General features: G+C 37.0%; 1 protein-coding gene across 1 annotated transcript in view; it reads right to left on the bottom strand.

The window, feature by feature from the left end:
- Window positions 1-15711, bottom strand: part of SOX6 (SRY-box transcription factor 6) — a 294444-nt gene that overhangs the window by 63895 nt on the left and 214838 nt on the right. Inside the window, exons 10-12 of the mRNA XM_084631143.1 lie at window positions 10599-10748; window positions 6403-6583; window positions 3048-3238 (exon numbers count right to left, since the gene is read on the bottom strand). Coding sequence (XP_084487269.1) covers window positions 3048-3238; window positions 6403-6583; window positions 10599-10748 — 522 coding nt within the window. The remainder of the gene's footprint in view (window positions 1-3047; window positions 3239-6402; window positions 6584-10598; window positions 10749-15711) is intronic.

The following is a 15711-nucleotide window of genomic DNA, read 5'->3' as shown; positions in this document are numbered from 1 at the left end:
GGCAATTTTCAAATATATGTTTATAACCAATACAAAAGCATTTGGGGCCTTAAAATGACATTTTCAAAAAGGCATCAATCCAGGCTTTGAAGTTGTGTGCATAATGTTGTAAGCATAATCATTTACACAACAAACTGTTACCAGTTCTCTGAACTCAAGGACCAGTAACTGACCAAAACTCAATCACTTTTTTTAAGTCCAAGGTGCAGGCAATTAGCTTGTCATCTTTTTCTGAGGTTAGACTCTTGTTATTCATTCACATGAGCAACGTCTAGTTATCTGGAGGCTATTTTTAAAAATGTGGCTCTAAAAGATGAACATAAGGACCTGATCCTTTTAGGAGAAGCAAATCCAAAAAAGTAGCTATGATTTCAAGGGCCTGCTGAAAAATCTTCACTCTGTGCCACAGGTAAAGAATAGTTTTTAACATAAAAGATTAAGTAAAAGGAAATTCTCATCCAAACAGAAATAATGAAAAGGGAGTGCTTATAAATATCCAGAGTGGAAAAACACAGTTTTCTGAAATAATATTTGAACAAAAATATGGTTTTTTTGTTCTAAATGTAATGTATACATCTATTTTACATTTTATACAAAGTATGTACACTTCTTCCATAAGATTTACTACTCTTAAAAATGCAATTTTTTTCATTATTTTGGGGGCGTGAACAGTGGAGAAATACCATAATTTTAAAGACCAATTTCTATCCCATTGTATTTGAATATCTGCAGTACTTTATGGTTGTGGTACAAAGCCAAGGGACTAACAACATATCAGAGGTGTGGTAGTAATATCCCAGTACAATTTTTGTCTGGTCTTATTGCTTCACTCTGTGGCTTATGCTATAATAAATAAAAACAACAGGATGACAGTGTTTTCATGATAAATCTCCTTACTGTAATTTTGTTGTCAGAGCTTTAAACAGCACATTTAACTCTGAAAAGTCTCTGTGTAAAAACAGCATTGTGGGTTCCAGGGTTTCCGTGACTTCCACATGTGCTCTGATCAGTTTAGAAGCATAGAGATAATTTTTCTAATGGGCAGCCATGCAAACTCAACCTGGGTTCGTTCAACTTATGCTTCATCAATAAAGATTCTGTGATTTAAACTTAGTTAACAATGCTGTTGACAATACACATGAAGGAAGAGATTCCAGCTCATTCTCCCAAAGTTTTAATGGCTCTGCTAAGAGATGTAAGAGGAAATAAAAGTTATTTTAGTCAATACAGGAAGCTGGTAAGGTCCTGAAATCACCCCAGGAGCAGATTTAGTAGAGCAAGTAGGTGCCTTTTATACACAATCATTTTACAAAGTAGAAAAAAAAATTAAGAATCACTTTACCCTTCCTTTTTGTATTTTAAATATTTTCAAATATTGATCCAATGACACTTATGGGATTCATTTGTAAAGTACATTTCAATAAAAAAAAAAGCATAGCAGGTGTGACTTTTTTTTGTCCAATCTTATAGTTTGGACTCAATTAGGATTCCAATTGACTTTAATTAGAATTTTGCCTGAATAAGGACTGCTGGATCAGTTATTTAATTATCAGTCATTTAATTTCCCTGTTACAGATTTCTTTAATAACATTAATCTGTATTAAATGAATTTTAAAATGCTGTCATTTAAACCAAACCTAATAGAAATAAATATTTATTAGGCTCTGAACTTATCCTGTGGGGAAAGATGCTAAAGAAATCCCTTTAGCAGGCACTGACCCTTTCCCTTGCTGTTTTGGGTAATGTAGAGATCTTATTAAGTTAAAATATAAAATTATTTAGATTTTAAATAAATTTTAAATTTAAAATAGATTAAAAGACATCTTGTCTTCAACAGTGCTGTTTACAATGTTTCACTCCCTTTCTGCTGTGGTCTCCTGGTTCACTGATGGATCTCTTGTGTGTTTAGATAAGATCATCATATAAGCAAAATATTATGGAGGCTTTATATATAGTTACTGTTGTGTTGAGATTTACACTTAAAAAGGGATTAAGTCTCTTTTTTAGATATAAACAGTTTAATATAACTCAAACACACAGCACTGACCCTCTGAATATTGTATGAGTATTTTGAGAATTTCCAGGTAAATTTTGTATTTCATTTATGAGTTAGAACCATTAAAACCTACCTTTCTAAAAAAAAATTTTGAGTTTTCCAGCAAAGAAATTCCAAAATATAAAACATGGGCTGCTTTTTAAATGTATTAATATGTTAACTGTGTGTAAATTAATAATTGAGTCATAACTGTTTCTGTTTATGCCACAATGTTTCCTCCAGAATATTTTCCCATTTCTGGTTAAATGAAATTTACAGCTAACATAGTGGCATACAACCGATTTTGTGTCAATTACTTTTGGTGGGAAATAGTTTATGTGATTATTTTTGCAGGATAAGTCACTCTTGGGAAGACAACTGAGAAAGCATTCTTCATCAAAAGGGCTGCCCTACAGCTCAGCCAATTACATGATTCAGTGATTCGCCAGTTCAGCTATGTAAGAGCGATCCGCTCCTGGAGCAGATCTCTGAGACCTTGCAAGTCCATAGAGAGGGGTTGTCCTCCTGAAGTTTTCCTAAATTCTGGAGAACTCTTCTTTTGTGCACCTCCCAAAGTGAATAGGATTGGGGCATCCCTCCTGACCCTTCTGCAGATCTTGTGAAGCCTCATTGCTTGTGAAGCCTCATGCCTGACTAAATGCTGTCGTACTCAATGCAATGCTTTCCCTTTGTCCATCCTTTTGTACTGCATCCTGCTGGTTTCTACTTGTAAACTATAAACACATTTGTATACGTTATACCATCACAATACTCAACAACACGAACACACTAAAACCCTCTTTAACACAGTCATTTTAACCGACACTATCATCTTCAAAGCACAACTCAATCTAATGGCCATTCACAACCTTAATTCCAACCAGTTAATTTGTTATTCTAACCAGTTAATTTGCTAAATACAGATTCATAGATTCTCAGATTTTGATGTCAGATTAAGAATATACACAGGAAATGTTGCATATGCATCTGCTTCAGTAATATTTATGCATACCTTTTCATTCCTGCAGTTGTTTAGACCCATGGTATTCATGGAGGGCAGTTTTACATCAACACCATGAGGCGGCGGCTGCTGCTGCTGCTCCCTCTGGATCTGCTCTCTCATCTTTCGAGCCTCCTGTATGGCTTTCATGACTGTGTCCTGGTCCCCAAATAGGGCAGGTGAGTTAAGACTGGAAAGGATATCTACAAATACAGAACACACCTAATTAAGTCAACGATTCAGATTAGATTCTTGGCTATGCAGTCAGCTTTCATCCTGTCAGAGTGGCACCTGATTAATCTCTGTCGTAGTAGTAATGATCATCTTTTTTTAGACCAGTGGTTTTCAACATTTTTTCATTTGCAGACCCTAAAATATTTGGAATGGAGGTGCTTTTGGAAATATTAGGCATAGTCTGTGGCTACCTGAAAACAACTGCATTAGATGGTTGAATTAACATGCAGTACTTACATATAAGAGTGGACCTTCTTTGTGCCATTACAAATGTGTCTATTCAGTACACAACATAGCCCAGCGAACAAGCACTGACCTCAATGAGACCACTCATATGCTTAAAGTTAAGCAAGTGCTTAATACTTTGCTGGACTTGGACCCAAATGAGAAATCTTTGAAATGACAAGAGAGAAAAACAAATAGGAGGTAAGCCTGCTCAGTTGCCTATTGAAATAGACATGTTTCTTTGTTAAGGGATAAATGTCACTCTCTGTACAGCGCTTTGAAATCCATAAATTGCATACAGCAGTTAGTGTGTGGTGGTAGGCAAGTTATCACCTTAACAGGAGCTCAAAGCTGTGAATAACTGAGAAAAAATATTTCTTTTCTTTCTGTTACATGTAGTAGAGATTGAAAAAAAAAACTTCAAGCCTTAAACAAACTATCGTTCCTCCGTAAAAGGCATTTTATTGTAGGTAAAAATTAGTACTGTGGATAAGGCTTTCTAATTTTAGACCAAAGGACAGCAATTATTCAGTGACTGGTAGTTTTAGGCTGCTGTGGTGAAGCTTTAACTTGATCCACCTGTTGTTGCTGCATGTGAATGTACACTACACAATTCAGAGATGTGTGTAAACACACACACACACATTACAGCTAGGAATTCTTGGGGAATCCTGCATGACAAGCAAAAATGTCTGTCCTTTATTTAAATGTTCTAAGTTTGCTATGCTTGTGAACTTAATTACACTACCTATCTATCTAATAAAATATATAAATGAGACAATGTTAGAATTCTTCCACAGAAGAGAATTCCACTGACTTCAGTGAGAATTTTGTCTAAGTAAAGAATGCAAGATTTGACCCAACAGCACGTTGATTTAAAAAAATTAAAGGGTTAGCATCTCAGACTTTACCTTGAGTAAGGAATAATTGATTTTACACTGTAGCCTACACAAAGGTTTAGGGATTACACCATACTGGTTTTTAGCATAACTGAGGTGCTCCTCCCTAAAACAGTGTCACAATAGAACACAATCTATGTTCCCCGAGTAAAATTTTCAAAAGCTCCATAAGTCACTTGCAGTATGTCTACCCTGCAAAAACCAACCAACCAACCAACCTGCGGCAGCAAATCTCAGTGCCCAGGTCTACACACTTGGGCTTGTGGGACTCCCACTAAGGCACTAAAAATAGTCATATATATGTTCTGACCGGGAGTGGGGTGTGCTTCAGACCCTGAGCTCCAGTCCAAGCTGGAATGTGTATGCAGCCATGTTTAGCACCGTAGTATGCCCCACAAGCCTGAGTCTGTAGACCTGAACTCTGAGACTTGCTGTCACAAGGTTTTGGGTTTTTTCCCCCAGTATACACATACCCACAGGTGCCAAAGTCCCATTGGTTTTAAAAAAAAATGGCCCCAAGTAATTTTGAAAATGGCACACAAGCTCCTAAGTCTGCTGAGAGAAACTGAACATTTTACCACATATCGTCATAGTCCCGCTTCTACTTTTAGACTGGGGAAGAAAGCATACAACGTTTTTGTAGTTTAACTTTTAATTGAAAATATCCTCATCCTCTGCCACTTTTGTTCTCTGCCTGTCTCTAAAAATGCCATTAGTAGTCTGGCTTCAAACTTACCTGCTGTTCTGTAGGGTTAGATACAACAATAGTAGGGCCACTTAGAAATAACACGACAGAAAGACCAAATGACATCTAGGAAGCTGCAGAAACTATATTTCAGGAAACATTCCCCATGGGATTGTGAAGTTGTATGGAACACATCATAACTTTTACAAATTTGTTTATATTTTACAAGTGTATTTTACAAGTATATCTGAGGTATGGATTGTGAACAACCAGTTTGTCGTAAATATTCAGTCCACAGTTAACTTATGAGAATTCTGTTCCTTGACTGGATGATCTAACCTTTATAAACTACCTTCACCGAAAACAAATTTTTCATTTGTGAATCTTGCATATGGGTCAAAAATTCCCTATCCACAAACATTTGAATGTACAAAACCTGGAAATATGAACATTTGTGAGCAACAAATAATAAAGAGATTTGAACTGTCTGAACAGAAACCCTCCTATCTTTCTACCATCAAAAAAAATGTCAGCATATTCGGATTAAGATCTTGGTGCAAGGATATTGCATATCTAGAACACCACTGGTTCATGGGATGCTGAAACTTTAAATGATGGAAGATTATATTTCTTTAGGAACACTATTCTGAGTAAGACTAACAGGCATATTCAGGCAAGGAAAAGCAAGTCAAGCTATCTACTTGCCTGAGCTTCTAGAACAGTTTACTTTAAATATACATGGGTCCGATCCTTGAAGATGCTCAGCACTCTGGCCCTAATCCTGCAAAGCACTTTAAGAACATGCTTAATTTAAAACACCTGAGTAATCCCATTGGATTAAGCTCATGTATGGGCCACCATGTTTTAAAATCCAAGTAAGGCATTCAAACTGGCTCTTGTATTCATTCATATACTCATTTGTTGCCTAATCCAGAAGCCACATTTGAAAATTGAGCCTTGTACCTATACACACAATTAACTTTGGGAGGGGGGGAAATCTTCATTATTCACACAAAATTTCTATAATTACATATCCTTCTTGTACAGTATGCTTACGTGCTGTATTCCTGTAGGGACTTATTATATATGACTACTGCATGGAGTGAAAATCCTTAGCAATAAGAGTGATTAAACAACTTTCCTTGCTAATGTTTTCCTTGTTTTAACCAGAAAATGTAGCCTCAAGTGTCTATTTAATTGTGTCCCTCCTTTTAAAAGCACTCATCTTTCTCAAGGTGAGAATCTCACTCAGAAACCGCACCTCTTGGGAAAAGATTTCCCTTTTTGAAATCACCAGTTATTTCCCTTCCACTTATGGGTTTACCTAAAGAGGATCCTCTTCCCAATGTCCCTCCAATAGGGCTCGGGATGCCACTTTTATTTGGCACATTCACTGGACTGGTTTTACTAGCTGGGAAGAGGCTCTGCGTCGGTGACGTCGGGGATTTGACAGGTTCAGCAGTTTTGGGTCGGGCTGAGAGATTCAGTGGCTGCGCTACTTCATCCTACAAGAGTTTAATGTAAATAATTATTAGAAAAAGACAAATGAAACACATTATCACTTAGTAAGACACAGTCATTTTACACCTCCGAGACAATGCCACATTCTCCTGCAATAATAACAAAAGAAGCTAATTATCTGCCTCCTTGAAGATTCAACGAAAGGAAACCTCATTAATTTCTCTGTGTTATGCTTCTATTTACATTAACTGTGTGGCTGGATCATTCTTTTTGCCAAATTAAAATTTGAATTAGCTCACATTACAGATTAATTTCCTAATGTGTTTTCAGAGATCTAAATTAACCCAGGGCATTTACAAAGAATTATTTAAAATTTCCAGCAGCTCAGTAAGGCTTTTGTGCTGGTTCTGTTTCAAAAGTTCCTGGGACTATAAATAAGCTATGTTGTTAATTTTTTCATATATTAGAAATTAAACAAATATCACTGATCAAGGGAAATATTTAGAGCCCTCTTTTACATTTTTGGCCCACACACGGATAACACTGCCATTTCTGCACACCTTTCATATATCTTTTTTGGGTGCACACTCTGCATGGGATATTAATCTATGCTCTCTTCCTATCATTAAAAAGGAAGTTTTGCAGAGAATGTAAATATACTGCAATCATCTATGCACAGTATTCAGAACTTAAAATATATAACATTTTCTACAATTTAATTTTAAATATTTTATTATTCCACTGTCACATGTAATTTTGCCATATTTTATGTAGAATTAAATATTACATTTCATGTACATGAAACAAAACATAGTGAAACATGAAACGCAACACAGTGGTCATTTTGTAATAATTTCTACCAAGTTCGAACACTATTGTATCTGTATCTTTAATTTGCAGTATGCAAGCAACATGAAGATGGAGAAAATGCCTAAATGTGTAAATTTGGTATAGACATAGATAGCTCTGTAGCCAAATAACTGTGGAAGACATTCATACTCTTTGACATACATTTTGTGTCAGTGATATGGGAGAATGAGTCCAATTTTAACAAATGTCTAACTTTGGGAAGAGGGAGAATCTAAGTAAGTCATTTCTTTGATCAAGATCCACCTTTCACATGGCCATCCTCTCCCCGTTCTTAGGGCATGTCCCCCTTGCTTAGCTTGTTAAGCAGCCAGCAAGTCAGAGCATTCTAAAAACAGAATACTGATTTTCTGTAATTAAAATGAAAGAGCCAAATGAAGAGCTCTCTCATTTAAAATACACACAAAATATGCTGGATGTAAGGATATGCTAAAATATGCTGGATGTAAGGATACATAGTCTATATTTTAGAAGACAGCACTGAATACTATGAAGTTTAGAAATCTATGACAGAATACAATAATACACTGTTTTACCTCATTTTCCTCCTTACTAGCGAGTAGTGATTCAGCAAAGTACATCTACTCATATATAACACATTCAATATGCCAGCATAACAAATAGGTGCTGATTTATAGTACCTTCACATCTCCAAAGTTAATATTATTTCTGTAAAATTGCAGGATATATTTTCTCCCCTATATTAGTTGCTAATTGCAAACACAGTCCCTGACTTTGCAAATCAGGCAGACACATGTACCCGTGGAGAGCCCAACTGAAACCAATGGAGCTCTGCAGGAATGCAGGGGGCTGCCTGCGCAGACCCAACTGCATGTTCATGTGCTTTGTGGCCATGATACAGCAAGCTGTGTAACCCTGCAGAGCCCTGGTGACTTCAACAGGGTTCCATGTGGACCCAGGGCTCATCCTGGGCTAAACTGCTTGCTGGTTGAAGGATTATGACCGTACGCACACAAAAGCTTATGCTAACATGCTCAATGGTCAAATAACTTTGTGCCCAGTAGTAACGATCCTGTGACAAATGAAAATTCATTGCTTTTGCACACCTCCAGAATCTTTTTGTTTGTTCCTCCATATCAGACTTCATCATTGATTTGAAATAGCTGTAAGGTTGGAAAGCTTTCTGGACACTGATGTGAAATCCCAACATTATTTTTTGAAAACTTTGACTCCTATAAAATAATTCTATTAGCCCTATTAAATACCAGTGCATGTATGTTGTACCAACCGATGGCTAAACACAAAGAAGGAATGTACGGTTTATTAAGAAATGCATGACAGTTAAAACTGCTGTTCACTGTCTGGGTAACAGAATTCTCAAAGAGAGCACTCGAGCACTACTTTATTGGAGTGGTTTTAAATTATTCATTAATTTTTCTTTTATGATAACCCCGTCATACTTCTCTACATGAAAACCTTGGAATTGACCTCTAATATTTTCAATACAATAGTGTGCTTAATAAAATAAGTATAAAAAGATTTTTATTAACATATACTTGCAGTCCATTCAAGTAAAATTGTGTAGGGAAACCCCCAAGAATTTGCCTGTGGTCAAGTCAGTAATCGAACTCAGCTGGCCAACGAAACTGGAATGGTATTGGCTTTAGTTCAAGCAGATATGTGTTTACATTTAACCAGGGAAAATTTTGCTCATCCAGTAACGGTTTGGTTTGGTGTAAATCCATTTGGCTCATTCACTTACAAAATTACTTTTTCACATTAATGTACTCAATAGCATGTACTCAATCCTCTAAATCACTGGTGTTTGGTATCACTATACTATAGCAACTTTGCTTAAACATTTTGCCTCTACTTTGGCTGCTTCTGCATCGACCTCTAGAAACTCAACGTATGTGGCAAATCTCACTAACGGCTCTGAAGAACAGCACTGGATTCCGAGAGGTGAAATATTAGACTAATATGTATCCACAGTTAAGTAAAGTGGACGCTTTGCTAAACAAATGCTGGATCAGTCCATAATGGAATAGTTTTTATTTATTAGTACTCTCAACATAGCACAAAAGTATAGTGGAAATTTATCAGCTCAGGCAGAAATATCTACTCACTCACACTTTACCATGATGATTGATGATAATGAAAAAAACAATATTTTTACTCACCTGTCAAAAAAATAAAATAAAATAAAATAAAATTCTCACCCCAAAAGAGTAGAATCTTCCCAGCATGATTTGAGACATGATTGTGGGTCTATAGGATTTTTTGTTATTCTCAAGGAATGTTTTTTTTTCTTGTGGAAAACCAGTTTGTGTCCTCCATAGTTCAGTTTAATGTCTTTATATTTGTCGTGCTAGCTAATCAAATCAATAGCATGTCCAAACATTTTCCCACAAACTAAGAGTTTTGTAGTTTGAAGCAATTTGTTTCTCAACCTGTTTGGCATCGTGAAATCCAATACAACCACAGCAAAACACAGCAATAAAGGCAACCCGGTACCACCCACAGGTACCAGCTGCAGCACAAAGTTGGAGGGGTGCATCATGTTCATATCAAGCTGCTGCCAAGTGCCACGTTGTAGCTGCCTCGTTCCAAGCAACTGAGAATAAGCAGGCAAAAGCATTCAGCAATGGCGCAAAACCGACAAGGAGCAGCCTCGTCGTCAGCAGCTGTGTGAAATCAACAAGAGGCAAATCAATCTGCAGTGACACAGTTTTTCTCCCTGGAGCCCTGATTTACATTTTTATTTCTATGTGGAGGCTTTTTCCAAAGTTGTGTAAAAGGTGCAGCCTGGGAGTTGTGAAATAATTAGAAGGGCTACGGTCCCTCTGGCCCTCACAATGTAAGTTAGCACCAGCTTTCTGAGGCATAGGTTGCATTTCGTGCCTTATTTGAAATCATGTAATAAAATAGATACTATTTATACACATTATCAAATTAAAAACTGATTCCTGAAGATACTGAATTTGAGGGATGAATTTTCAGTACTGGATATAGAGAGGAAGGGGAATGCCTGATATTCTTGTTTCCAAGGAGTGAACACCTGCTCTTCCATTCTCCACGTTGACAGCATACCACTGAAGAGGAATATTTCATTTGGGAATGAGCTTTCATATGGTTGGAATTCCTGCTGTTAAAATAAATATGTGGACGGTGTTGCGCTGCTAATCGCACCACCTCTTTCAAATGCTAAAAAAAATTTCCATCGAAAAATACCTTCACTTGAGTTATAGGGCTGGTCCCTCGCTTTTCGTTTTTCATCCCAGTAGGTGAGAGTGCGCCTGTTGTGTTTGGTGCCTGGGGAGTAGAAGGCATCTTGGCTCCAGGAGAAACCTGCATGCTGGCCAGCTGAGCTGCATAGAGTTGCTGCAAGACAAGAAACAAGTATAGAATATTGCCTGCAACTGTCCTAAGACAGAGATGTGATAAATGTACATCATTCTATCACCTTGCTGCTGCTTCCCTTTTTTCAGCACTTTCTTGTTTGAGGTTTTCCTGCTTGATACTTTAAAAAAATCAGTAGATTTGCAAAATTCTCACCCAGGGCAAGTAACTATTTTTATTAGACAGACACATAATATATATTAATATATTAATCCATTGTCAACAATTATCATGTAAAGGGCAGACGGATAAATATTGTGCCCAGGCTGGTAAACAATCATCCCAATGCTGTAAGCCTGTTTACAAAAACAAAAAACAATCCCCATGAAAAATGTGAAACAGGTCTTTACATAGCAGCATAGCAACTCTCCATCAACAGCAGAATTGTACTGGGAATTGAAGTTGGGATTAGTGTGCTACTGAAAAGCACTGCCATGTTTTCTCTTGATATTGTTTAATGGTAAAGTAGGCAATAGGTTATATATTTTCACCCTGATGCAGTCTAACTCCCATTAACACCAATGAGAAGTAGTGGTGTAAATCCCTGCTCATAAAGATGAGGACACAAATACACCCTTAAATATTATCATAGAATTTACACACAACTTCCTCCATTTTTCAGAAGTTTAAGTGAAAAAGATGTGCATTAAAGTCAAATATTCCTAGCATTATGAAGTGTTTACTGAACCAAAAACAAACAGGTTTTAGTTTCCTTCTAATGGCCACCTTTAATCCCTCACCTTGAATTAGCAGTAGCAATAATCTTTCTACCATAAACAGGGGAGGATCCTAATCCCTCTTCCACACATAAATCTGTATAAACTTTGCCTTATTAGTGAAAAAAAAACAGGTGGTTTGTGTGTAATTTCCAACATTACTATCATTCAGATGGACAAATAAAAAAAATTACAGTAATCAAAAGCAGACCTTTCAGCACATGTAATTAAATGAAAGCTTAATAAAGAATAATTTGCAAGAGCCAGATGTGCTTATGTCATAATTGTTGCTTTCTTTGGAACAATTTTTCTAATATAACAAGCCTCTAAAGAAATGAAAGTTACACAATACTATGTGCTCAATGACTCAGTGGCTAGACAAATGCATGCAGAAGGGTCAGAGTCAGAACTCTGGGTGCTTAATGAAAAATTTGACTTTTTTATTTGTTTGTTTGTTTCCCTAAGCCTCCACTACATCCCATCCCTTCAAAATGCCAGGCACAGTCTCCACATGGACAAGACAGGAGCCTTCTGAAATCAGATACATTTAAATATTTAGGTTGAAGTACTGTCTTTTTTCCTCTGCTAGCACTCTAATTTCCCAGTTTTCTGTTCTGCACTGAATAATGAAAATGAAGAATTGTATATAGTAGTAAATGTTCTGCTCTACTGCTGGGATCTTATCAGCTCCCCTTGGCAATGGCATATAAACTAACATCATGTTCTTAGGGTCATTCTTTGTTAGTTTAATAGACTACATTACTATTTGATAGTAAAAAGGCACATTTTCAAATTTCTTGAAGCCTGAACAGTTTCAGCTCAGGATAAATTAGATACTGTATAGTGGAACTGATGACAGAACAAACAAAAATACATCTTTAGGAACAAGCTGATTGTAACAGGAATGTTTGGAGTTTAGTGCTTTTCTCTGTCTACTACAGAGCTGTCAATACTGCGAGTTAGCCACAAGAGCATTCATAACTACAATGGCAGTACAGACAGCATGCTTCAGAGCCAAAAGATGGCTCATCCAGATTCTGCTTAAAGTAGCCTAGAAGTTCTACACCGGATATTGCAATTTTAAGGTCTGGGAAGGAATTTTCCTCCAGTTGCCCACTGACTTTAACACCAACATTTGGGGGGGTGGGGTTGCCTTCCTTTTGAGCATGTTGTGAGGGTGAGAAGGCTGGATGAAAGTTACTCTCCTCACATCAACAGAGACTTTCATACAGGATGAAGGCAGCAGTGTGAACAGTGATATTGCAGCACTTTCAGTTTGTAGCCCAGTGGACAACCATTGATAGAGATGTATTTGTTGCATCCTCAGGGCAGAGCAGAAGTCCTTGCAGTAGAAGTCTTGGCCTAATGTCTCATGTCTCTGAGTATGCAGAAGCAAGTCTGATTTTCTAGTGAGAAGAGGACTAATTCGTAATTTGTAACTTAGCAGCTGCTCCTCAATGGGGGCTGGGCACTGAACTTCCCCCAAGTCTTCAAGGATGAGCAAAGATAGTAACAAGGATTATGGGCCTGTATGGGAAATTGCTTGAGTGGAGGTCTGCTAATGTTAAAAATTTAATAAAGTTGCCTTTATACTGTAACACTGTGTTGACAATTTTATGTGCTAAGTCATATGTCTGGAATTGTTTTACCTGGCAGTGTTGTAAACTTGTCCTAAGCATAACAAAAATAAAAAGGCATTGTATATATGAACTTTTTGGTTTGGTACATGCAAGACCAAGTTTTTCCAGAAATAGAGGCAGAGCTCGAAACCACAAAAATTCACCCTGGTGCCTTTGTCATTTGGGCAGAAAAGTTGGGTAACTACACATAAATACCTGCATGTCTGAGGGATTAGGCAATCTGAATTAATATGTGCAAATAACAGATCTGTTGGTGCAAACAGATCTTTTTGCAAACATAATTGTACATTCCCCTTTGAAAATATGACCTTAAATAGCAATCTAGGAGTGTACATAGAGTAGATCGGGCAATGAAGAGTTTATAAGGAACTTCAAGAAAAAAAATGTGAAGGGAAAATGAATGTAGGCTGTTAGATTTTAATGTTCTGGAGTGAAAGTTTCTACAGAAATCTTTCAATTGAAATGCTAACTTGTTAGCTATTGACTAATGACTATAAAAATGTATTAACCTACCCCAAAATAATGATTTTTAAGATGTATTAGTCAGCCACCGCAGTAACTATTGAGTCACAGCAATTCTTTTCAGTCCGGTTACTTATAAATTTAAAGCAACTCTAAATATTACTGCATCCATTTACGTTAGCACATAAAATGATAGTTATTTACGTAGCTGGAGTGAGAATATTATAAGAGCAACTTAAACATTGAAAGGTTGTATGGTAACACCCATTGTTTCATGTTCCCTGTGTATATTCCACTGCATGCATCCAATGAAGTGAGCTGTAGCTCACGGAAGCTTATGCTCAAATAAATTTGTTAGTCTCTAAGGTGCCACAAGTCCTCCTTTTCTTTTTTTAAACATTGAAACATACTCTCTTTTCAACCTCTCTCTATTACTTCCAAAACCTAACAGTTTAAAAACTGCTGATTTACAAAATAAGACTCTAGATTACATGCTCTACTAGTGGGTTCAGATTCATCAAGTACTCAAGACCCAGTTTGTATCATACATTTAATAGCCCAGATTCAAACCAAAGTCAAAATATTCAAAAACGGGTACCTATAGTTAGGTTCCTAAAATCCTAATAGGCCCTTTAAATATAGGTGAGCCCAATTTTCAAAAATGCTGAGCACACAGCAGCTCCTTTTGAAGTCAGCGGGAGCTGCTGGGTGCTTAGCACTTTTAAAAATCAGAATTTTTATAAACTGGTTAAGGCTCCAAAATCCATATTCAGGTCCCTAAGCAGGGAGCTCTGGCTATATCTTAAAGCTACATCCAGGAAGCACTAATAGTACCAACCCTGCTTTGGAAAGAACCCCTACAGGGTTTTCTACTACCAACTTGAGTGAAATTGGCCTATATTTCTAAGCATTAAAACTGAGTTACATAATACAATTGTGGTTATTCCCTGCTTTACTAAACAGAAACTACCTAGAGCACTGAATATTTCTATTTTAATTTCATTAATATTGTGAAAAACTTTACGCATATCCAAACATTACCTGCAATAAATCAATCGGATGATAATACTGAGCTCTTCTGCAGTGCGTTTCATCCAAGGATCTTGAAGGATTTCAAAAGCATCCACTAACTAAGCCCCACAACCCCTTTGTGAGATACATAAATAATAGGCAAAGATCACTATGCCCATCACCAAAATATAGACATGTCTGGGTGGAACGTAAGGTGCTTAGGCCTACTCAGTTCCTTCACTAGTAGTAGGCTCTAGTGACTAGCCACACAAGAACTTTCTCATTAATGCAGGCTTTCCTATACCCCTCATCACTTTTCACCTTGCACTTACACACACAACACCCTTCACTAGCACTCTACTGTGCTAATATGGGCAAATCACATAACCTTTCTATGTCTTAGATTTCCTCCATCTTTAAAACTAGAATGATGATGCCTACCTCATATTGTAGCGCTTTCAGGCTAAATGAATGCAAAGAGCTTTGAGAGTCACAGATTGTAGGTGCTATAGAAGTACAAAGTAGTGTTGTTGTCATTAGCTTCATTATCATCAAGCTTTGTTGTTTCACTTATCTGGTGTGGGTGTGTGTGTAACAGAGTTTTGATAGGCAGACAGAATATGTTTTTACACACATATAGTCTTAAGTGTGATATCACTGAAAGGCCTCATGAATGGCATATGTTTCAAGAAGGTATTAGAATGAAGAGAAGGTGCTCAACTGCTGCATTTGAGGTAGGATGTTGCTTCAGGCATAACAGAGCAGTGTGGAAATAGGCACAATTGAGAGAGTGGGAAGAGATGGAGAGCGCAATTAAACTTGTATGGAGCCAAACTATGGGTTTGAGAGGGAAAGTAAGAGGAAATGAGATTAGACATACAAGCCAGAGCAGATTTGTGTAGAACCTTAAATGTCTGGACTAGAAGCTTTAAGTTTAATGCTGATGATGAAGAGGAACCAGGTCACAATGGTCCAAGTGCTGGAAGAGAAAAATAATTTTTGTGGCAAAATTTCAAAGATACCGAAGCAAAGCAAGATAAGATGCAGGGAGGTCAGAGGAAGGCAGTCACCATTCCCAAGGTGAGAGAGAATCAAAACACAAATGAGGGTTGTAAA

This window comes from Lepidochelys olivacea, assembly GCF_965140295.1.
Source record: "Lepidochelys olivacea isolate rLepOli2 genome assembly, chromosome: 6".
NCBI lineage: Eukaryota > Metazoa > Chordata > Testudines > Cheloniidae > Lepidochelys > Lepidochelys olivacea.
Note: the sequence above shows the minus strand (reverse complement) of the source record. Positions and strands in the feature narration are given on the sequence as shown.